Source organism: Osmerus eperlanus, chromosome 12, assembly GCF_963692335.1.
Source record: "Osmerus eperlanus chromosome 12, fOsmEpe2.1, whole genome shotgun sequence".
In the NCBI taxonomy this organism is placed as follows: Eukaryota; Metazoa; Chordata; class Actinopteri; order Osmeriformes; family Osmeridae; genus Osmerus; species Osmerus eperlanus.
In genome coordinates, this window is record NC_085029.1 from 3,140,024 (window position 1) to 3,165,474 (window position 25,451).

The 25,451-nt window shown below is 45.2% G+C and overlaps 1 protein-coding gene across 3 annotated transcripts in view; it reads right to left on the reverse strand.

Moving 5' to 3' along the window:
• The window catches only part of dock1 (dedicator of cytokinesis 1), a 212,953-nt gene that overhangs the window by 121,131 nt on the left and 66,371 nt on the right, over window positions 1–25,451 (reverse strand). For all 3 annotated transcript variants that reach the window (XR_009931847.1, XM_062474732.1, XM_062474731.1), the window contains exons 18-23: window positions 21,458–21,641; window positions 15,423–15,520; window positions 13,677–13,766; window positions 9,243–9,343; window positions 8,601–8,729; window positions 4,285–4,393 (exon numbers count right to left, since the gene is read on the reverse strand). Coding sequence is in view for 2 of the 3 variants with exons in the window: in XM_062474732.1 (XP_062330716.1) it covers window positions 4,285–4,393; window positions 8,601–8,729; window positions 9,243–9,343; window positions 13,677–13,766; window positions 15,423–15,520; window positions 21,458–21,641 (711 nt within the window). In the remaining variant the exon portion in view is untranslated. The remainder of the gene's footprint in view (window positions 1–4,284; window positions 4,394–8,600; window positions 8,730–9,242; window positions 9,344–13,676; window positions 13,767–15,422; window positions 15,521–21,457; window positions 21,642–25,451) is intronic.

Genomic DNA, 25,451 nt, shown 5'->3' on the forward strand with positions numbered 1-25,451 from the left:
AAATTCACTTCACTGCAACACCACAAATGTGCGTGTTTAACTGTTCCTATTTTCAACCTGAGCGGAAACTGATAAACAGGGCTCTCAAGTCTCACTCATTCGCCGGGAGACTCACGCATTAAAACCATTTCTCACGCTGAGAAGTAAGGGATAACTTGTCCCGATATATACAATTAAAGGTGCAGGCATACTGAGGGAAGATTTCTGCCGAGTTGATAGTCTTGAGTTTTCTCAAGTTATACAGAGCTAAAGGCCACCTACCAGCCAATCAGAAACATCACCGCCCAAATCGTAACCAAACGTTGACAGGTATGATAATCTCACGCCCAAACCTTTGATAAAACTTGAGAGCCCTGCTGATAAATGTGTTACATTCTGAGCCTTAAATAGTTTAGTAGAATATTATCCAAAAACACGAGAAGGCCATGAGCAGATGTTTCGAGTGTGAGGCGTGGAGGATGTGTTAGGCTCTAGGGTTTCTGTTTGGCGAAGACATCCTTTCCTTCTCCGAGCTGCTATGATTATATCAAACCATAAACAGAAGATGAAGGTCACGCCGCTAAGTGAGCTAGCCGCAAAGCTCTCCTCTGTCTGCTCCTGGTCCCTGACCAGCAAACTGAGTGGGCTGAGTGGAAGAAGAAGAACTGAGTGGCAACCTCTCTCCACACAAAGTCAACACATAAACCCTCTGCAGAGCGACTCCAAAAGCGGCAGGACAGACCTGCCGCCAGGCTTCATCACCAAACAGTTGCAGGAGGCCAGAAGCCATGGCCACAGCATAAATTCAAATTGCTAGCCGTTTGGCAATTGTCTCGGAGACCGTTTGATGGGAAATTACTTTGACTACCCACTATTTAGTGTAGGTTTCACAGGAAGTCTGTTACCTGAAAGTATTTCTGACTAAACTCATTTAAATACATTTCCAGTCCTTGGAAAATGAGTTTTATAGCCTACAAAAAAGCACTCGGACGACGTGAGTAATCACTAAACCTGGCCATAATATCTGTGTTTTCCCTAACAAGAAATACACATTTCTGAACATTGTTATTTTCTTCCGCCTTTACAAGCGGTGTTGTCTAGACAACCAGACAACAACAAGCCTCTTGGGCGCGGTGATCATTGTTCTCCTTGGTTTTCTTGAGAACTCACGCCCACTCGCTTGCCAATCTGCAGGGGCGCAAAGCTTGATTTCAAAGACGGTGTTCGATTGCGAGCGAGGCGCTCTCCACTAGCTCACATCTAGGGTTCATTCCTGGCTGTGATTTGATAACCTACTCCAGTTACCTGCACATCCCTTTCCAGCCACACAGGGCTTCCCCCCAGCCCACTCCAAAATGGGGGGGGGGGGGGGGGGGTACACGGAAAGCTTTGAATGAAAATGTGTTGAAGGAAAAACCTGACACAACAAAAATGGGGAAGAGGCGGGGCCCAAACTGCAATTTCTTCATGGGGCCCAAACTTGGTTTGCAAGGGGCTGGGTGGGGCTGGGTGGTTGTTGGTTCTCCAGATGTTGAGCTTGACTCTGTATGGTTCCAATCAGGCTGCTTTTAGACTCCCAGCAGTCCAGCTGCCTCTGCAAGGCAAAGCCAGATCCCCTAGCTGCGGTTCCCCTACATCAATTTTTAATTTACTGACTTACTGACAGTTCAGCTAATATCTACACCCAATTACACACCAACTGCCCCCTAATTGATTCAAGGCATCTTCTCTAGCTGTGCCTCTTGGTCACTGTCTGTTTGTGTCTGGCGTGTGTGCATACGTGTGTGTGTGTGTTGGTTTGCTTGCTTATCCTTTTTAAATTCCTGTCAAATTAAATAAAATGCCTAAAAAGGGCATACCCAAAGTAAATTGGAAGCTGTTCTTGAACCATTTGGAGTACATGCATGACGGTGGTCTCTTTTGAAAGGTGACACTCTGAAGTTATTTCCCCTGTTGTCAGGACCCCTGTAAGTCCTACTGGTGTTGAGAAATAGAAGCTTGAACACCAGGAAATTGAAAGTTTATATTTCCGCCTAGATTTAGTTTTGAAAACAGAAGGCCTGAAGAGGTGGTAGGTATTAGCTGGAAGACATAATTGGACCACAGCATGAAGCCTTACCCAATTCAAGTCAAAAGTCAAATATAATACCACAATATATTCATATTTAACAAATGTTTTTATAAGAGTACATCCAGGCGTTTTGTAAAAGGGCCTTTTGGAGACTCCAAAAGGACCCTTGGTAACCAAGGTCAAATACTTAGGATAAAAAGGTATTATTTTTCATAATTGTAATCTCTAATGAAAGGTGTTACTTAGAACTATTATATATTATAGCTAAATCCCCCATTAGTATTTCTGAAACACAAAAACTGAACATGAACACATTGGAGTGCTTTATCTGATTCAGCAGGATTGACGCACAAAGAACACTGCTTCTGTCATCCATTTTGCGCTTGGACTTTTATTTGGAAGGCTCCACAGATACCTATCATTGGGGGGGGGGGGGGGGGGCAGGACGCACAGACCTAGTTGGCTTTAGAAGGCTGTCACCAGGGCATGGAAGCTCCTATTGGGTCAAACAAGGTGTCAATCGATAGGTCAGAGTGTAGCGGCCATCATCACATTTTCTGTTCGTAACTATTCAAAGTGAAACTCCTTCCATGAGCGACAGTGCATGAGTGACTGGAGTGAGTGAATGGCGAGGGCAGAATGATGCAACAAGATTGTGGGTATGTGTGGAGGTAATACATTGTTTTGGACAAACTACTTGACATTAGGGCTGGGCGATATGGGTAAAACATTATCGATATACAGTACCAGTCAAAAGTTTGGATACATTTTTAATGTGTCCAAACTTTTGACTGGTAGGCTACTGTAGATATTTATATTTCCATTTGATAACGATAATTAAGATGATAGACCACAGATCCGTAGTAGTAGCAAAATAAGTCTCGTCCTTTTCCCTACACTCGGCAAAAAAGTTTAGGCAGCGCGGTGTAAAAGAAATGTTTGCGGCCAGGGAGCACGTACCTGGGGACAAGTAACTTAAGCTTTTTAAAAACAAGGGGAGCTGGTTCATGCAGGGGACGCAAGACTTAGCGCGTCACTAGCAATCGTCATCACGCGTCAAGGCACACCTTGCTAATAGGGCGGGTAAGTAAATACTTTTTCATCACGCTTGTCAACAAAGGTAGTATATCACAAATACGTTGAGTGTACTTTCTGTTGCGACTCGATCTTGAAATGGTGTACATCAATGGAATCACAAGAATTGTAGCTTTCCAATGATGTACGGCATGTGTAGCAGTCTAAAAAATATATTTGTTAGAATTTAGTGCGCAACTGTGGGAGGAAGGGGCGGAGTTTCCGTCCCGCGGGCGGGCCTGGACCACAGACAGGTTATTGTACCAAAGCAATGGAGTGCACATAACATTTGGGGTCAAGGACAATTTAGTATGTGCTCCAGAGAAGCTTGGAGGCAGGTAGAGGACCGGGGACAGGCATTGTGTGGGGAAGGAAGGGGGGGGGAGAGAGAGAGAGAGAAACAGAAAAAAAGAAAGGAGAGGGGGGGGAAGGATGGAGAGAGAGAATGAAGGTGGGAGGAGGAGAGAAAGGAGAATTGAGAAGCAGTCAGAAATACCTTGAGGAGGAGCTAAAGAAGAGACGCCCAGAGAAGCCCCGGGTCACAGGACAGGCAAGGTCAGAATGACAGGCAGAGACAGAGAGAGACAGGATAAACATATCCAGACAAAGCAAGTAAAGCAAGTGAAACAGTGAAACAGGGAGGGGAACTGCTCACAAGAGTTCCAATAAAGAGAGAGAGAGAGAGAGAGAGAGAGAGAGAGAGAGAGAGAGAGAGAGAGAGAGAGAGAGAGAGAGAGAGAGAGAGAGAGAGAGAGAGAGAGAGAGAGAGAGAGAGAGAGAGAGAGAGAGAGAGAGAGAGAGAGAGAGAGAGAGAGAGAGTAACATATTCAGAGGGGGGAGGTGGTGAGGCAAAAGGAAAGTACAGACAGGGTAACACAGCTAGAGACTGTGAGCCCTTAACTAGAACAGAGCAAGCACATGAAGTAAAATCTAGGAACAAAACAAATAACAGTAGCTAACGATGTTGTCAGACAAGACAGCACCCATCCTGAAAACAGATGGTAAAAAAAGAAGACTTGTGTAATGAAAGATGATATAAACATGTATTCATGAAGCTGAACATTTGTACTGTATGGTGAACACAGGCAGAAGTTAGGACACACACACACACACACACACTAGAAGAAGTGCTGGCACCTTGCAGGGAGTCAGGGCCTTACCTTCACCATGCCAGTGTTCTCAGAAGAGCTGTTCATCATGTCGTTGAAGGACGTGAAAAGGTTCCTCAAGGACTCCATGAAGTCTGCCTCGCCTTTGTTCTCGTACAGCCTGTAAAATGGTGCGAGAAGGTAGAATTATTGCATTAGAAAAAAAAGAAGCTTTGCATAGTTACCCATAGTATGTCTGTCACTCTCTCTCTAAATCATCAAAACAACCCAACTAGCATGCGTGTGCTTTCTATGCAAATATGCCACACCTAAATACGTTCATCTTCCTTGGCGGTCAAATTAGCATTTAAAACGAAGCGGGTGGAACCCAAAGCACCTGCCCGTCGCCGAAATAATCGACACAAACTACTCCGCTCTGGCATGCCAGAAGAGCAGAGGAGGCACACAGAATACCTGAGACGGTCCGCATGTGGCAGGTGGGAAAAGGACACGTTTACCCTCTGTCTTTCCAACCTGTGTGATTAAGTAACAGGCCTGCCGCTCTGCACAGCGAGACTCAAACACGGCAAGGATGAGAGTGGACAAAACCCTGCCGCCCATTTCAAAGCACGTAACTGGAACACGAAATTGGCTTCTCTATGAGCACCCACACCCCTGCCAACTCTGCCCCACGCCCTCCCTCAACACTCAATAACAAGCTTTAAATCAAACTTGCGGTATCTGAACCTCTTTCAAGACTGTTTATGACCTGCCAATGGACTGGGGGAGATAACCTCTTACAGCAAGCAAATTGGAACTAGAAGCAGAACATTTCTAGCCTGGCTCTGCCCTCCTACGTACTTCCGCTCAATTTAGATTTTGCTTCTGTACTAGGTCTGGGAATTCGGCACATACGTCGGTTTTCTAAAATCTATTTTTTGTAGGGCCAATCAGCGAACAGAGGGAGTGGCTGAGAACGATGACGTTGATGTCGTGTGCTAGTTTGAGTTGTAGTTCAGTAATGGCAACGGAGAAAGATGCGAGCGAAGCCATTCATTCGGTCCGTTGTGGCAAAGCTGCCGAATATCCAAAAGTTAAAGCCGGAGCAAGAACAATCTTTGCTAAGTTTTGTTGGTGGACATGATGTTGTGGCCCTCCTCCCCACGGGGTTCGGGAAAAGTTTGATTTTCCAGCTACGGCAGCTAGCTCCGTTACAGTTGTGGTGAAGGAGTTGGCTAAGGCGAATGCTAGCGATTGGTTATGGCAGATCAGAGTGGCTCTGGGCAGATCCAATAGTTTTAAACTTCAACAGAGTACCCGCCTTCAAGGAAGTTAACGCTTGTCAATGGAGCGGTGCCAGACCCTCTGTACAAATGAAATGTACTAGGGTCTGGTTAGGACCAAGCTAGCTCATTTCTACCATGTTCTTTGAATTATTTCGAAAGGACCAGACATTAGATTTCAATGTTTCCTAAACGGAGGCCTGTTCTGCTGTCAATAAAACACTGCATTTCGGAGTGGGGATAGAGACAGATTCAAGGAGTCGAAGAACAGGTTTAGCAAGGCGGTGAGAGAGGCTAAACGACTGTACTCAGAGAGACTGAAGCGTCAGTTCTCTGCTAACGACTCTGCTTCTGTCTGGAGAGGGCTCAGGCAGATCACCAACTACAAGCCCAGAGCCCCCCACTCCACTAACGACTCCCACCTGGCCAACGACCTGAATGAGTTCTACTGTAGATTTGAAAGACAATTGGACTGTCCTGATCTACCCCTTCCCACCCACGGGGCCTCCTCTCTCACCCCCTCTACAGTGACAACTCTCTCCATTCAGGAGGGTGAAGTTAACAGACTTTTCAAGAGGCAGAACCCCCGCAAAGCAGCTGGGCCGGACTCTGTCTCTCCTGCCACCCTCAAGCACTGCGCTGACCAGCTGTCTCCGGTGTTCACCTACATCTTTAACACCTCCCTGGAGACATGCCATGTGCCAGCCTGTCTCAAGTCCTCCACCATCATCCCTGTGCCCAAAAAGCCACGGCCAACAGGACTCAATGACTACAGACCCGTCGCCCTGACCTCTGTGGTAATGAAGTCTTTTGAGCGCCTTGTGCTGGCACACCTCAGCCATCACAGACCCTTTCCTGGACCCCCTGCAGTTTGCCTACAGAGCCAACAGATCTGTGGATGACGCCGTTAACATGGCCCTCCACTTCACCCTACAGCACCTGGACTCCCCAGCCTCCTATGCCAGGATCCTGTTTGTGGACTTCAGCTCTGCCTTCAATACCATCATCCCTGCCCTGCTTCAGGACAAGCTCTCCCAGCTGAACGTGCCCGACTCCACCTGCAGGTGTATCATAGACTTCCTGTCTGACAGGAAGCAGTGCGTTAAGCTGGGAACACAAGTCTCTGACTCCCGGTCCATCAGCACCGGATCTCCTCAGGGCTGCGTCCTTTCCCCTCTGTTCTTCTCCCTGTACACCAACAGCTGCACCTCCAGTCATCCGTCTGTCAAACTTCTGAAGTTTGCGGACGACACCACCCTCATTGGGCTCATCTCTGACGGGGATGAGTCTGACTATAGGTGGGAAGCCGACAACCTGGTGACCTGGTGTAGCCAGAACAACTTGGAGCTCAATGCTCTTAAGACAGTGGAGATGGTTGTGGACTTCAGAAAGAATACAGCCCCACTCACCCCCATCACACTGTGCGACTCCCCAGTCAACACTGTGGAGTCCTTCCGCTTCCTGGGCACTATCCTCTCCCAGGACCTCAAGTGGGAACTGAACATTAGCTCCCTCACCAAAAAAGCACAACAGAGGATGTACTTCCTACGGCAGCTGAAGAAATTCAACTTTTGTACTTTTACTTAATTTAAGATCTGTATATGTTTACAGTTATGCCACAGTAAATTCCATGTTTGTATAACATACATGGCGAATAAACCGAATTCTGATTCTGTGTCTGGAGTCGCTCACCAACAGGATACAGTAAATTATGCAATTTGTAGCATCGCTCTCTCCTTCTGAGCGCCACTAACAGAAACCCTAGGGCACATATGTCAAACTCAAGGCCCGCAGGACAAATCCATGCCCTTGCACATGTTTATTTGGCCGGCATATCAATTCAGGTTCTTAACACATTTTGGCCCGCCAAGTTGTAGTTAGCCTAGCTGTGGTCTGCACAGCGACAACAAACCAAACAGACAGGCACACCTCCAGTGCACCTGGAAGCCAGCTAAAAAACACATGAAAGAAAAGCAGACTTTGAAGGCAGACAATTTAAAGAGAGGTGGGAAACTGAGTACTACTTTACCAAGTGTCTAGAGAAGCCTGTGCGCCTTGTCATGAGATGATCTCAATTTTCATATAATAGGCTATAATTTGCATCATCATTTTTGAAACCACAAACCAGAAGAGATGCTGAGAGGTGGAAAGGGAACACAGAGGCTTCAGAAAGTTGCTGAACTGGAGAGAGGTATGTAGCTACAACAAAATGTTTATTCGAGCCAAATTTCAAAGTGATGGAGCTGTAAATGCGTATCATCATAGCTGAGGAAAATGCCAAATCATGGAGGTTCCAGGAGGCCAGAGGCAGATTTTCAGAAAAACTATGTAAAAAGTTAGCGTCATTGTAGGCGTATGCACCAACAAATGACAAGCAATTGCAATTGTCAGTCTTGCTAGAGGTTTTTGGGCATGTTGTGGACAAAATTGCATGTGAGAAGGCTATATGGGACATGTAAAAATATATAGGCAATTGTTCTTGATGTGATTCTAATTTCCCAGTGTGGCCCTTGCTGATTTTTTTTTTGTTGACACCCCTGCCCTGGGGTCATACAAGGTCACTACACAGACCCCAACATTGAGTTTCAGATGAGTGTGTGGGAGGGGGGGAGCAGGCCAGTCCCAAACCAGGCCAGGGTGACTGGCCTGGTTTGGGAGTTAGAGGACAATTCGTCCTTCAGTCGAGGGAGAAAATCCAATCAAATTCCACACACTCAATTAGAGTGGGGGTCATATATCTTCCCCCGTTAGTGCCCGTCCGCCATCTTTACAACATTATCATCCATTTAACACCCTCCTCTGCCAATTACAAACGTCCCCTGAGTTGGCACACTGCATGACCTTTAGCTTACCACCTAGATCTGCCAAACAATAATGACTTGCAAACTATAACATTGTACAGTAGACTGCAACTGTTGTAAAACACATATACATACAAAGATGTATATATATGTATTTTTATATTTTTTTATATTTATAATCTGGAAATAATGACATGATGTTTAACGGTTTAGCAATTGACAAGAAAGTGGGTTGTCGGGGGAAGTTTTACCGCAGCTGTGAGTTACGTTGTGATTCTGGAGCTGTGTGAGGGTATGGACTTACTGGTTGAACAGAACCCTGGAGCGGACAATGAACTTGAAGATGTACTCCAGAGACCTCATGGCCCTCAGGAGCTGGTCTGTCAGCTTGTCTGCATTCTCCACATAGTTCTTCAGAACCTTGGTCAGTTTCCTACATCAAGAGGATTGTGCACATGGACAGTGTTAGTCTACATCTAGAAGGTTCCACGCCTGCGACAGGGATACAATAATCCAAGCTGCTGTCATCCGTTAACACAGTTTAGCTGCCACCAAAATCAGATGGGGGGTCAGGTGCCTGAGCGGTTAGGGAATTGGGTCAGAAGGTTTCCGGTTCGATTTCCGGCTGTGAAAAATGACGTGTCCTTGGGAAAGGCACTTCACCCTACTTGCCTCGGGGGAATGTCCCTGTACTTACTGTAATTCGCTCTGGATAAGAGCGTCTGCTAAATGACTAAATATAAATGTAAAATGAAGCAAAACATCAAATAGCTTGGTGGTTCGTGAAATGAAACAGGCTTGAGGACACAGACATATGATGTAAAAAGTGTGGTTAGCCAGGATTATCCCTCAGTGATTCCTCCTCTCCTAGCAGACCCTGCCACATCACTGTAAGCCTTTTCTGCTCCTTATCTTTGAGTGCTTATTATCGTTCTCTTTAACTCACGTGTAGGCCAGGGTAGCGCTGAAATGCTTGCGGATGTAGGTTTCAAGGACGGGGTTGAAATGCTGGAACTTTCTGTCGGCTATGAGCCCAATTATGAACACCTGTCAACATGAAAATAGAGACATTCAAACATAACCCAATGAACAGCCGCAAACACAGACCTTTTATTCCTGAACACACAAAAAGAAAAAAGTGAAAGTGAAAAAATGAAAAAAACGGGGCAGGAATTTAGATTGTGAGTAATCCAAAGTAATTTCCTGTTCTATTCTTTCCAGATAATTCTAGCACACCATAGAGCAGCGGCAAATGAAGACTGTATCATGAAAGGTACGGGGATCAAAAGAGGAAGAGGGTCCATCAGAAATGGAGTCCCTTTGATGACGACCAAGACACACAGGGATGGTGATTTAATAACAGATAAACTAAATGGACCTTGAAAAACGGCGGACTAATCTATCCTTTAATTTAAGATTGTAACTAAGTGAGTTTCAGCCATCTTGAAGACTATATGGGCCTACTCCACTGCAGGGGAGTGTGGGAATTATTTCTGATGTTATACCTGGAATATGTCTATAATACATTTAGTAATTTAGCAGACGCTCTTATCCAGAGCGACTTCCAGTAAGTACAGGGACATTCCCCCGAGGCAAGTAAGGTGAAGTGCCTTACCCAAGGACACAACATCATTTTGCACGGCCGGGAATCGAACCAGCGACCTTCTGATTACTAGCCCGATTCTCTAACCGCTCAGCCGCCTGACTCCCTAATAATACTTACTAATTAATTCTTACCTAATAATTTCCACCTTATACTCACTGACTGAGTAAAGTATAATAGACAGCAGACAGTCTAATTAATTCATTTGGGATAACTAAAGTGAACTGAATGTAACCAATATACCGGTAACACTTTATAATAAGTCAACGCTTTTTGGCATTTACTAAGTGTTAACTAATAGTTAGTTAATTCTTTATAAAACATTTTGAAACATTAACAATACATTATTAAATAGTTAATAATATTATTATTAAACACTATGTTGATCATTAATAAACACTGTTAAATATTATAGATTTTATTCATAATACAATTCATAAGGTGTTTGATAACTGCATTATCATACTTTATAGACAGCTTGTTAATATAGTTGCAAACCAGTAGTTTAAAAGGTGTTAGTGGTACATGAGCTGCTATAGAAAGCATTAGCAAATGGTGAACAAACCATTTACATTACCTTTACAAAGCATGAGTAAATAACTAACAACATATTTACTTATGTCTTTAATTAATGTACGCCAAGTCGAATACATTATGTACACCAATACTTAGCAGATATCTTAACAACTATTTTATAAAGACTTACTAATGATGCAACTTCTGATTAGTAATGCAAGTTATAAAGCATTTACTAACTGTTAGTTAAGGCTGTTGCGTGACCTAATCTAAAGTGTGAACTATCTATGCCTTATTAAACATTTATAAGTTATTTATTAAGGTATTCTTGTCCATTCTCGAACCTCACATTCACAAAGGCTGAACATACGTTTCTCAAAAGGAAACAGACACAACACAATGTGATACACAAAATTACTATTTTATTGAAGTAATGACAGGCATGTGTCTTACTAACTACTTAGCTCTACGCTACTAGCCGAGAGTGACAGCGGTCGATACGTTAAAACCTCAGTTTGATATTTCCCGGCATGACCGAACGGTCGAGGTTAGAAAGGCATTTTTAGCTCTTTTCATTTAAAACATGTCGTTTTGTTCAGCTCTACTCAAGTCTTCTCACGGTGTGTTTCAGGTGTTAGCACCTAGCAACCAATCTGAAATCTGAGCAACCAAACCTAGCAATATAAAGACTTAATACGCGGCTGGCATGACTACCCATTAGCCAATCAGAACGCTCGTACTGTTGTTGCAATTGAACCAATATGCTGTTCTTATTGGTTCAGATGACGTTCTCAAAAGAGTTGTTGATATGTTGCCTTGGAGATGTAGTGACGTCACCAGTACAACTGCAGCTGATTGCTCTGACAAGATGGCGTCTGCTCCAGATTCGCCGTGTTTGATTTGGGATCTTCCCACGTATTGTTGTAGTATATAAGAAACCAAATGTTTACTCTTCGACAGGTCAGCAAACGCTTTGTCGCCTCAATTTGTTAAAACGATTTGAACGTTTTAACAAAAAGTTAAGAATTTCCTCGTCACTGTTGATGTCTTCATTGTCATCTGGATAGTAAAACTCCTCGATCTCGCTCATTTTGAAGATGACATCAGCGGAGGGCAATAAGAATACGTATCAGACCGCAGATGAGGTCAATACGCGCATAGATATAAAGACTTAATACGCGGCTGGCATGACTACCCATTAGCCAATCAGAACGCTCGTACTGTTGTTGCAATTGAACCAATATGCTGTTCTTATTGGTTCAGATGACGTTCTCAAAAGAGTTGTTGATATGTTGCCTTGGAGATGTAGTGACGTCACCAGTACAACTGCAGCTGATTGCTCTGACAAGATGGCGTCTGCTCCAGATTCGCCGTGTTTGATTTGGGATCTTCCCACGTATTGTTGTAGTATATAAGAAACCAAATGTTTACTCTTCGACAGGTCAGCAAACGCTTTGTCGCCTCAATTTGTTAAAACGATTTGAACGTTTTAACAAATCTCTGCTTTCAAAGGCGTTTGCAGACCTGCCGAGGAGTAGCTAAACATTTCCAGTTTATTACAGCCATTTTTGGAAAATAAAATTAGGTCTATACCAATTCTACTGTATTGCTTCTTAACCCGTTAAGGAGTAGCGTCACACATATGTGATCGTTCGAAAGCGGGCCCCACAGAGTACCGTCACACATGTGTGATTCTGAACATTCCAACCGACTATTTTCCGATAGACAAAAACTATATGACAAACGCTATAGTATGGCTTCAAAAGGCTAACAAGTAACACTAGCAGGTAGTAGCATTGCTACGAGTATTATGCTAGGTTGCTAGGTAACGGAAGCTAACTAAAACTAGCTAGCTTCCGTTTTGGAAAAATAACTCACTCTGGTGGAAGCGTCGGTAATATTTAGAACTCACTCCTTAAAAGGTTAATGGAAATAAAATACTATTTTATTACCCAGGTAAATAAATTAACAGCTATTTCTTCTAAAAAACAAAAACACAACATCTATAGGCCTATAGTCTTTCTATAAATGCTTAATAAGGCATAAATAGTTCACACTTTAGATTAGGTCACACAAAAGCCTTAACTAACAGTTAGTAAATGCTTTATAACTTGCATTACTAATCAGAAGTTGCATCATTAGTAAGTCTTTATAAAATTGTTGTTAAGATATCTGCAAAGCATAGTGTACAGCCTGTATTCGACTTGGCATACATTAATTAAAGACATAAGTAAATATGTTGTTAGTTATTTACTCATGCTTTATAAAGGTAATGTAAATGGTTTGTTCACCATTTGCTAATGCTTTCTATACCAACTCATGTACCATTAACACCTTTTAAACTACTGGTTTGCAACTATATTAACAAGCTGTCTATAAAGTGTGATAATGCAGTTATCAAACACCTTATGAATTGTATTGTGAATAAAATACATAATTTTTAACAGTGTTTATTAATGATCAACATAGTGTTTAATAATAAGCTTATTAACTATTTAATAATGTATTGTTAATGTTTCAAAATGTTTTATAAAGGATTAACTAACTATTAGTTAACACTTTGTAAATGCCAAAAAGCGTGGACTTATTATAAAGTGTTACCAATATACCTACTAAAGGGACAACAAGCAATAAACAGTTGTACAAAAGCAGAAATAAGTACGTTCGGTGAAATGCATTTTGGGCAACTTCAGGTAGGGGTCCCAGGTAAGACAGGTTACATTTCTAAGTTCAGGTTTTGCCTTTGGCACACAGTCAACATTCTTTCCAGGTAATGAGGCATATTCTTGGCATAGTTTCCTAATCAGGCACGCCGGAGGCCAGGCAGCTCCAGCATCAGACAGAATGTGACTAGAGGGTTTAAGTCATAGATCTCTCCTACACACAAAAGTAGCGAACACACTCTGTACGCATTCAGAAGTATTTGAAATGGAAGATTTATAAGGTTGTGATTATCTATGATCTGCACTTTAATACATGAAAAAAAAATTTTTTAAAGGGAATCTGGCTACCAATCAGAAGGTTGCCGGTTCGATTCCCGGCAGTGTCGATTTACATTGTGTCCCTGGACAAGGCACTTCATCCTACTTGCCTCGGGGGAATGTCCCTGTACTTACTGTAAGTCACTCTGGATAAGAGCGTCTGCTAAATGACTAAATGTAAAGCATCTGCTATAAATACATGAAAGTGTAAACAAGTGAAAATACAGGTAACCCTGCATAGTGCACACAGTGAGTCAGACTGTTTAAGCGGGGCTCTTACCAAGGCATCAAACACCAGGGTGTCGAAGGTGTCGCTGTCAGAATTCTCCATCATGATGTTGAAGAGGGCATCCAGGGTGTCTTGTAAAAACTAGAACAACAAGACACACAAACACACATGAGACACTGAGACAGATCAAGTCGTCGTGGGCATGTGTCAGTCAGTGACATCAGCGGATGTTCTCTTCCGGGGAAACTTTTGGGTAAACAGAGACGTGACATGCTGCGCATGCAGCTGGTGTCAGAGACAAAACTAAACTAAATAGAACAGTTTTGGGATGACAACCTCATTTGGGAAAATAGAAATTGCCCAATTCCATTCTCTGCCACTTCAGATTACATGGAGCAGTCTGTAACTAGCATAGTCATTTGAGAGCAGGAGAAAGCCCTTGTTAGGATGGATAAAGGACACTCAGGAAGCACAGCTGGTGACAAATGACACACGCAGTAACACATGGCCCAAAGGCACTTCGACAACAAATACTTGCATTTCAACTTAAATCGCCTCAAGAGACTCATGTATAGGAATCACAATAAGAGACGGGGCAAAAATGTCAAGCACAAAAATGTCAATGACCATTGATATCTCCGCTATGACAACTCATGTTGATGAGAGGCAGTGTTGAATTTCAAAATTATTAAGAGACGCAAGACTCCACTCCTGTAGGACTGTGAACGAGTCATCAATCACAGGGTGGTGTTCGAGTTAGAACCTGAACACCTCCACCCCACACACAGACATACCAACACAACTCTCTGAGAGTGGCTGCCAAAACATGTCGTCGATATGACCTCAGGCAACTTTCAATTTTGAGAAACCCGCCGCGCCTTCGAGGAAAAACATTCCAACAAAAAGAGTCAGAGACATTTCTGAGGGGGCGAGTGAGAACACATCTGTTTATTATGATCCTGTCACCGTGCACACTCACCAGTCAACGCTTATTATGATCCCGAAATGCCACAGTGGAGGTGAGCACAGCACCTGAGAGCAGACCTCTGTACGTCTGCGTACTGTCTTTGGGGACTAACGGCCTGAGCTGCCCTGCTGATAGCGGTAATCATCCCCCTATGGCTTAATGAAGAGAGCCCAGCTGTGGATGAGTCCATCTGGGCGATCGAAGGTCAGAGAGGGAGAGAGAGATAGGGAGAGAGGGGGGGGGAGGAGAGTGAGAGAGAGAAGTGAGTGAGATGGAGCGAGAGAGAGAGCGGGAGAGAGAGAGAAGAGAGAGAGGGAGAAAGGGAGATAAGAAAGAGAGAGAGAGAGTCTTCAGTATTTTTCCAACCCGTCTCCAGACTGTGATTTATTTAACTACCTCCCGCTGGCCACTTAACAGGCAGGCCTATAATTTGGAGACGGGGGCTCGCATTGCGACATTGCACACAGCCCGCCCCATTTCCATTTCCGGGCTGTTGACGCCAGCCGTGGAACAAGCCCCCGTTCCTGCGACGATGAGCGGGGAATTAAATGAATTTCGGGAGCCGCTGCCAAAAAGGAAGGAGTTGTCTGGCGTCGGGATGAACGTGGAGGGTCGCTGATTAGGATGTCTGTGGAAGCAGCTGCTAGCGGCTGTTAGCAAAGCCGTCATTAGCTGGGCCTCTCTGGCTGGGCGCTACTTTGCAAAAACGCTAACGCAGACAGACGGGAAAATAATAACCCAGATTACAGCGCCTCCACCCCCCTAGCCCCTCCATCCCCCTACCCAGAGAGGTACTGCTCTGAGCTGGAAGGTGTACACTGCGGGCTCACCTTGACAACCTCGCCCCCCTCCACCTTCATCAGCTGACACAGGTTCTGCTGCAGCAGGCTGGTGTTGGAGCGCCACTTCAGCAAGCCCAGCAGGTCCACTACAGAGGAGGGGGAGGAGGGGAGGATGAGAGAAGGGAGGAGAGAGGAGGGGTGCAGAAAGGGTGAAGGAAGGAGGGAGGAGAGAGAGAAGGGGAGGGGGCAGAAAGGGTGAAGGAAGGAGGTAGGAGAGAGAGAAGGGGAGGGGGCAGAATGGATGAGAGATCGTGAATATACTTAACAATGACATGCTAGTTCCCTCCAGCACAATTCACTCAACTCAATTCACTGATCCTAACCCTTTCCTGAGAAGATGAGAGGAGAAGAGAATGTTCCATTAACAACAGTCCAGCATGAATAGCTTTTAAGATCATCATTCGCATCACATACGGTTTAACATATAAATCAGCTCCCAGATTTACCAAAATAGTACTCCACGTCAAATCAATGTGCATAAAAGTGTTTTATTAGATACTCTTAATTTAATCAAGGAAAATGATTCAGGTATAAGGAGGAGAAGGACAGTGTAATTCCTGTTTGGGAGTTGGGCAGTAAAGTCGGGCGTGTTTGAGAGATGGTCAGACTGCAGAGCTCCAATCTGAGTGACATCTCAGTTTATTAAAACACCTTCAGCACATGTGTGCACATCATTGGGGTCAACTAGAAGTCCGTTTAACAAACGTGTCTGGAGACAGGGGGGAAAGCCAACATGCAGAATTATTTAAAAATCAAACTAAGATGGGAGGGCGAGTTCAGCTCTGTGGAAAATACATTCTGCCCCCACGAAACCCCGCCTCTCACCACCACCCCCAACCCCCACGGTGCACCCCCTCTCAACCCCCGCCCCCACCCACCAAGCCCCCTGAGCACCTCCCACCATGCCCAGCTCAGGGTCCTCCGGCCCCCCATATCAGAGCACAGAGCCCATCAAACAGGGCCACGGCGTGATGGAGTATCCTCTAGGGTCCCCGGCCTATCAGAATCCGTTGCGGGCCTTATCAGAGGGGGGGGGGGGGGGGGGTGGCTCTGACACCTGTGGCTCGGGGACGAGGGGAGACAGATGAAACATAAAGAGGATGAATCATTAGGCGGCACCGGGGTATCACTGGGGGGGCAGGGATGCAGAAATGCAGAGAAAGAGAAAGAGAGAGGGAGGGAGAGAGGGATATATGACTCATGTCTGTTCCATTGTGGTGGTGTGGTACAGTAGGGTGCTTGGGACTAACCCATGCCCCAGGAGGCCTCCCTGCCTCTGGGCTTGCGGCTGCGGAAACACTGGTCTGAGACGGAGGGAGGAGCCTTTGGAGCAGAAAGAGGCTGATACAGGGATGTGGATAAAGACAAGATTTGGACTCTTTGGAATTGACACAAAAATTGATTTCAACAACCCTTTTTAATAAGATAAAAATAAGAAGTCCCTTTTGCATAAATATAGTTCTGAACTGAACACCATTTAATGGACTACTACAGCACAAGCCTTGTGGTGTAGTTAAACTTAAAGAGCTAGGCTTCACTAGGCAAGGCTAGGCGATGCTGGCTATGCTATAATAGACTATGGTACAATTGACTAGGCATCACACCGAAAACACTCTGACTAAGATGGGCACCACACCTTCAGCCCACCGGCCCTCAGTGACAGTCCAAACTGCTCAATTTAATCTGATTTAATATAGTGTTTTGTCTCTGAGTGGGGAATTTGACGACAGTGTCTTGTGTGTGTGTGTGAACCTGGATGCCCATGGGAAACAGCATGTAAGTGTCATCCTAGTTTCCTTGTGCTGAGGAAAACAGGTGTGAAGGACCCACTGGAGGGGAAGTAAATACGCCAGGTGGAGGTGGGATGAGTTCAATGTGTGTTCATGCAAATAAACAAGCCAAATCATCTGTGTGTGTGTGTGAGCGAGAGAGACAGAGAGAGAGAGAGAGAGAGAGAGAGAGAGAGAGAGAGAGAGAGAGAGAGAGAGAGAGAGAGAGAGAGAGAGAGAGAGAGAGAGAGAGAGAGAGAGAGAGAGAGAGAGAGAGAGAGAGGGGAGGAGAGAGAGGTAATTCTGGGCAGACGTGTTATAGAGTCTGTCGCCAGGTTTTAATGAAGCCAGATCCTGACTTGGGTGCTGTGGGAGACGAGCGGGGAGGCAGGAGGGCAGGGGGAGGAGGGGAGGAGGAAGTATCTCCCTGTGATCTGAAGGGGAGGAGGAAGTATCTCCCTGTGATCTGAAGGGGAGGAGGGGAGGAGGAAGTATCTCCCTGTGATCTGAAGGGGAGGAGGAAGTATCTCCCTGTGATCTGAAGGGGAGGAGGGGAGGAGGAAGTATCTCCCTGTGATCTGAAGGGGAGGAGGGGAGGAGGAAGTATCTCCCTGTGATCTGAAGCGGAGGAGGGGAGGAGGAAGTATCTCCCTGTGATCTGAAGGGGGGGAGGGGAGGAGGAAGTATCTCCCTGTGATCTGAAGAGGAGGAGGGGAGGAGGAAGTATCTCCCTGTGATCTGAAGGGGAGGAGGGGAGGAGGAAGTATCTCCCTGTGATCTGAAGGGGAGGAGGGGAGGAGGAAGTATCTCCCTGTGATCTGAAGGGGGGGAGGGGAGGAGGAAGTATCTCCCTGTGATCTGAAGGGGAGGAGGGGAGGAGGAAGTATCTCCCTGTGATCTGAAGGGGAGGAGGGGAGGAGGAAGTATCTCCCTGTGATCTGAAGGGGAGGAGGGGAGGAGGAAGTATCTCCCTGTGATCTGAAGGGGAGGAGGGGAGACATCTGCCTTCTCCTGTTTAATCAGACTCAGCAGTGACAAGACTGCCTGATGCTTGGACAGACCACTGGCGCCTCAAAGAAGAGCTGCCTGAAGCAGCAGGTAAAGATCAGGGGCCTCATGTATAAACGTTGCGTACGGACGAAAAGATTGCGTACGCTGGTTTTCACGCTGAACTTGACGTGAGAATGTGCGGGCCGTCCGCAAAGTCTGTCTGGTTCTCTAACGTGGCGAATTCTAAATGAAAAGTGCCGAAACTCACCAAACATTACAAAATAACATTTTCACTAAAGTTACTGTCATACGTCTATGACGTTGACTATTCAAAAAACATAATTGCCTCCGCTAATAAAAGTTTTATCATAGATGTGGATGAATCACATCCAAATGCCAAAACCCAAATGGGAAATGCTATTAACTGTTTAATCCGCCACCACTTAATAACTTCTGTTAAACTTGAGGGTGTCAAACGAATGACAAAACCACTCCGGAAATGAATGTCACCCTCTGTATATGGTTAATATTGCACGCAGCACAGATTATTTACCACAGATGAAATATAGCTGTGCAACTAAGATTGGCATGGGAAAATGCAATTGTCTCTGTGAGCATGACTCTGGCTCATCCATGATGCACAGGAGGCATGATTTAATAGAAATGTTGTAATTTGTCAATGGTTTAGTCTTTTATTTTACATTTTAATCTTTTACAATGTGTATAGAAGTGTAGGCATAAATAAAATGGTTCCCCGGGTGGTTGACCCCTGAAGCCCTGTTCCTCCTGTGCTTTATGTTAGAGACTGCTGTAAAGATTACATTTGTAACTGTAAAATAATGAATGAAACTATTTTTCGAGGTGCACTTCTCAGGAGTAAATCCTAGTGCGTAACTGAGATGAGTAGCCTAAAATAATAACACAGACTAGCCGGCTTATCATACAGTGCAGTAGGCCATAGTTTATTTGTGCCTGCAACAGAACGTAAGGTTGTTAAAAACGATAATATTAATGACAATAAACTAAAATATACCGTCCAAACAAGAGAATGCTCCTGAAGAACTAGGCATTGTCGGTTGTCAGGATACATTACTGTAAATTACAGTAGGCTACTTTTTAGCGTGAGAAATGTGAGAAATACAAGGTGTTGCGTGACAAATCATATACATCTCAACCTAGATGTATTTCTCCTTTTCAGGAGAATACCTCATGGTTTCACACACTGGCGTGGAAGGGGGAACAGGGGATCTGAATTCTCCCAACACCGGCCGCATGTAGCAGGGTACGGGCGTGACATCACACGCAGGTCCGTGTGATGTCACACGCATGTGCACTTTTCTTGAAGACACAGTAGCCTTCAGCTTTTATCGCTGAGGTTCAACTGCTTGTTTAAACGCATTAAAAGTATTACGCAGTAGGCATTTTTTTCTTAATGCCAGTATTGTACCTTTCCTAAAATGCCAGTACCGTGGTACGGTACCAGTGTGTTAGGTGTGTGTGTGTACTCCTAGGTGTGTGTATCATTACATTTACATTTATGCATTTAGCAGATGCTTTTATCCAAAGCGACTTCCACGAGAGAGCTTTACAAAAGTGCATAGGTCACTGATCATAACAACGAGATAGCCCCAACATTGCGAGCAGCCAAAACATGAAGCATACATTGTGGAAAAAAACAAATAAGTGCCAAAGGGAAGAACCATAAGGTGTGTGTATACCCCTAGGTGTGTGTACCATTAGGTGTGTGTGTATACCCCTTGGGTGTGTGTGTGTATACCCCTTGGGTGTGTGTGTGTATACCCCTTGGGTGTGTGTGTGTATACCCCTTGGGTGTGTGTGTGTAATGTTAGGGGTGTGTACCATTAGGTGTGTGTGTACCGTAAGGTGTGTGTATCTCTAGGTGTATGCACTGCGAGGTGTGTATGTGTACCCCTAGCTGTGTGTGTATCCCAAGGCGTGTGAATAACCCCCACCTGGGCTTATTCAGAATAGCCTTGTCAGAATACAAACCTCCTCCTCCGGCGGAGATATCTAACAACGCCAGATCTGGAATCCTGAGCGACCTCGTTACCGGGCCTTTTGAAAACACCTCTATGTGTCCCTTATTGAGACGAGAGGTGGAATAACAAACACGCAAGCAAACTCCTTTTTTCACAGAGACAATCAGAGTCTCACAGTCTACATTAAAGGCCTGACTAAATTGTTGCTGTGTACCGTAGGGCTATAAAACCGTCATATTAGCCCAATCACTGGCAGTTAAGGGCCTATAAATCAATTGGGAGTTATGTAGGAAGCTGGCATTTCCCTTCCTCCTCAGGCTCTACGCTCCCTCCTTAGGGAAAGGCTGTTGCCATATCTTACATCACGCACCTATAGTGATGAGTGTGTGTGTGTGTGCGCGTGCATGTGCAAATGACTGGATATGTGAGTGTGTGTGTGTGTGTGTGTGTGTGTGTGAGCGTGTGTGTGAGTGAGCGTGCTTGTGTGCGCCTGTTGGGATGTATAATCGATGGGGTGCAGATGGACACTGTGGCGCGGGTGTGAAATGTGAACCCTCTGCCTTTTCTAATAAGAGGACAGTGCGCATGGGAAGAGCTGATTTAATATACCACAGGCCTTCAGCGCTCTGCAGTATCACCTGGGTTATTTACGGCTGGAGGTGGTGCGGGTGGAGGGGGCAGGGGTGGAGGGAGGTTGTAGGGAAACAAAAAAGCTTGAAGCTTCATAACGTAACAGCAGATTGAAAGTAAAAGCAAAAAAATGCCTTTGTGGTTGGTCATTTGGAAAGCTTTCTGCACCTGGCCAGAACAAAGTAAAGAGGTAAGAAGTCAAGAGAAACTTCTGTGATAAGTCTTGAGGTGGTGTGGTTGTGTGTGTGTGTGTTTAAGGGAAGACAGCTTTGCCTTTGCTTGAATTCAGATAGTTCTAGGGCTGCATACAGCTCTGTATGTGACCAGACTATAATGTGCTGTACTTACACAATATCGATTCACTACAATGGCCGACACCCCAAGCGGGCTTTCTTGTTCTTCTCTGTATTCACTCGACTGTTTCAAATAATCTTTGCGGCACTTTGAATAGAAACAATCCACTACACATTCACAACATGTCCTTAAGGATGGGGAGGGGGGGGTCGATAGTGGGGGAGTAAAACAATAACTATTTGGGGAGGGTTGGGAAGGAGCGGGATGGGAGAAAACAGAAAACAGAAAGAAAAAAGGAGAGAGAGAGCAAGGATGTGAAGGCGATTAGGTTGATATCTACCGTTCTGGGTGAGCTTGGTGGAACAGACCAGTGTGGAGATCTGGAAAGAGTCCTTGCTGATGGTGCAGTTCCCCAGCACCTGTGTGTTCTTGCCAGTGGCCAGGTGGCCCTTCTCCTCCAGCTCCAGCTTGGTGGCCGGCAGGCTGAGGTACAGGGACGAGTCCTCCAGCTTTTTCGCCTCGGCCTGGTGATGTCGGGACACACACAGTCGAGTCAACATGGTGTCTAGCCGTGGGAGGCTACTATTCATGGGCTGCCCTCCGTCATGATATAGGGGCAGTCTCCTAATCCTTAACTACCCCCCTGACTGATAACGCCAGACAGAATAAGAGAGAGAGAGAGAGAGAGAGAGAGAGAGAGAGAGAGAGAGAGAGAGAGAGAGAGAGAGAGAGAGAGAGAGAGAGAGAGAGAGAGACAGGGGAGATAGATTGAGAGACAGGGAGAGAGTGAGAGAGACCTGGGAGAGAGAGTGAGAAAGACCAGAGGAGAGAGATTGGGAGAGCGAGTGAGAAGGACCAGGTGAGAGAGATTGGGAGAGCGAGTGAGAAGGACCAGGGGAGAGAGAGTGAGAGAGACCGGGAGACGGAGTGAGAAAGACCGGGGGAAGGAGAGAGTGAGAGAGACCAGGATGGAGACAGTGAGAGCTAAACTGATAATTGGAAGTTTTCTCACATCAACTTTTTAAATTAACATCAATAGGAGCGGTGACGGGGGACGAGTCGTTATATGGGAGCCTTAATTGGAAAGTAATTAGATTTCGACGTGGGGGTTGAGCCAGGGATAACAGGGGTAGCCAGGGGTATATAGGAGGAGGGATGGGGCTGACACAGGGGGTATATAGGAGGAGGGATGGGGCTTACATAGGGGGTATATAGGAGGAGGGATGGGGCTTACATAGGGGGTATATAGGAGGAGGGATGGGGCTTACATAGGGGGTATATAGGAGGAGGGATGGGGCTGACACAGGGGGTATATAGGAGGAGGGATGGGGCTGACACAGGGGGTATATAGGAGGAGGGATGGGGCTGACACAGGGGGTATATAGGAGGAGGGATGACTCTTAATAACCCTGGGGGACGGGGCATCTCATCTCCACTGTGGTTACCTCAGAAGAGTGTGGTACTGTTCCAGTCAGTAGCAGGTCAACAAGGGGTTTGTGTGTGTATATGTGTGTGGGTGTGTGTATATGTGTGTGTGTGTGTATTTGTGTGTGTATGTGTGTCATGGGGAGTGTTCCATGCCACGTGTTAATATGCGAAGGGTTAACTAGTGCCTTGTAGTGAGGTCAGCAAGACCACACGGAGCCAACATCTTGCCACACCTGAAAAGTGATTCAATCACATCAGACAAACCTAATCAGCCCTCGTGACACCCTCAGTATGCTGATTACCAACAAAACGCCAATGCAAAGGAACCATAGAACTGGGGGAGGATGTCCCCAATCTACCTAATCAGCCCTCCTGCTAGCTTGCAAGCTTCAAAGGGCCTGCTTGAGACAACACGTCTCCAGCAAGCATTTGCTATCCGTTTCGGCGGCGATTTGAACAAAGAACATACCTTGATCATAACTTTCGAGGAAAGTTCTTGAGACTTCACCTTTACCACAAGAGTACAAGGTGGAGAATTATGAGAGGGATATTTGTGTCATGTTTGTTACTTTGTTTTAATGTTGTGTTCACTGAAATCTTGATTCTAGTAACAACTCCTTCTTCCTGAAAGATCACCAAGTCATTCTTGGTATCTACACAAAGCTATCATAATAAAACAATCAATCTTGTCAACTATATTTTGTAACTGTACCAAGATGTCCAGAACAATATTTGAACAATCTTATGAACCAGCCAGAGATCAGATCACACCTTTAGTAGGTGTGAAGGAAGGAGGGGGGAGTTGAGAACCCAGCTCCCCCCAATCAACATCTGACCCCAGACAGGTCCTCCCTCGAACTCTGAACTGTATAAAGCCCTAAGATGACCATCAATCTCAGACTCCAGCGAAACCGACCATGGCATGAACGCCATCAGGATTGGCGTTCCAAGGACGTCGCCAAGCTTCTCCTGAGATTCAACTTTATAGTGATCGCGACACTATCTGGACGTTTCAACAGAAGAACCAACAACGCAATTCTAATTGCGACTTCACTGAGATCCCGCAGACTCAGACACATGACCCAGCGCAGCCGCGCTTTGACTTCAGATTCTTCAAATGGACCTTTGGCGCAAACCGTCCTCAAACTCATTGATCAACCCCTGATCAAACGTAACTATGGCTAACGCTCTTTCCTCCTCGACATGGCATTAGTGTGAGCTCTGTTTATGATTTGTAAGGATGTAATCATTGACTGTACAATTTCTGTCTTTTTTTAAGTTAGAGCATTTCATTCTGTTCATTGAAACCAATCTCTCAGATCAAACCCATAATCTAAGTTGTTCATAACATCTGTTTACCTTACTTGAATAAATTCATTGTAAAGATATTTTGACGTGCGTGTTCACTGATGTTACGATTGGCTCTACACTTAGAACGAATTCATTCGTAAAGATGAGACTGATTATTACATATTAAATATAGGATTCCCTAATGTCCTAAACCAATATTAGGGTGGTGCCCCGAGACTTTATGACAAATTAAGTATTTCTATCTTTAAACGAGCAAACCCCACTACAGCCTGCATACGCCTGCGCGATGATATAAAACCTCGGAACGCACGCGAGAAGTTTACATACACTTACAATGGACACACAGGCGCTGGCAATGTGCACACATGTTTAGAAGACGCATGTACAGCGTGTTCGTGCGACACCTACACCACATGAGCACTATGTCTAACCGTTTGATAGATATCTAGGCATGCGTACAGGCAGGTGTTATTTGTGCTTCGCATACTATGTGTAAGTAGCCTGACGTTGTCATACTCATAATTCTAGTCAGAATATGAGTCTGATACCGCTCCGTTGGGCTGTGAGTATGGGGCGTGTTTCAACCAAAACCCGGAAGAAAATGCCTCTTCGCTCAATTGGATAGACCTACAACCAATCAGAGCAACGTAGTATGTTGTTGGTTGAAAACAAATTCAACCCAAGCGCTCTTTGGTGACGTGGTTGATTACGTTACTGTTGATCATCTGTCCATCATCGTATAAAGCCCGCCCTGACAATTTGATTGGTCCGAACAGCTCTTGTTCGGACATAGTTTTTCCCCAACCGAGTGACCCCAGACCCAACTTCCCGACCAAAATGTTTTGTGGGCAGGGCTAAGTTCGGCTGGCACCCAGGCTAATGTGTAGGTGTAGCAGAGCAACACCTGCACACACCTTCGCACCTAGGGCCCGTTCTCCGTACGTTGCTTATTACATCCGAGATCAAATGACACATCCAAGATGACATCATCGTGCTAATCATGATCTGGCTAATTCGGTTGTTTATGATTAGTATAGTTGGATTGAGTTATGCGTTGGTCTAAAAGGGGGTATGTATCGATAGCAGAAACCTTGATCAGCAACGCTGCTATTGGCTGCTCACATAATTCTATGGCTGCTCACCATGGCCAAAAAGAGCGCCCCGTGTTTTCCGCAACAGAGCCAAACAGAGCAAGAGCTTGCTAGAAGGTTACTCCAAATTGGAAGATTTAATCAAAACGGCAGGGAACACCTCAAAGTCTGCAAAATCCAGGAGAGGGCTGGCAAAAATTAGCAGACAAATTAAATGTAGTGACCACGTTAGATGTTTTATTGCTTAATAGACTAGGCTAGGCCTATTTGTCTTTGTATTTTCTTATTTTCATAATTAGTTTGTTTATCATCTGATGTCATATAATAATTTAATGTGGTTCCAACAAATTAATGATGTACAGGGCTCGACAATAACAATGGGCCCGATGGCCCGGGGCCAGTAAAAAGTAACGTCGGGACAGTTAAACTAGCAACTCACTGGCCCGATCGGGCCACTGCAAATTATTGATTGAAAAAAAAATGAGCATTGTAAAAGTTAACATC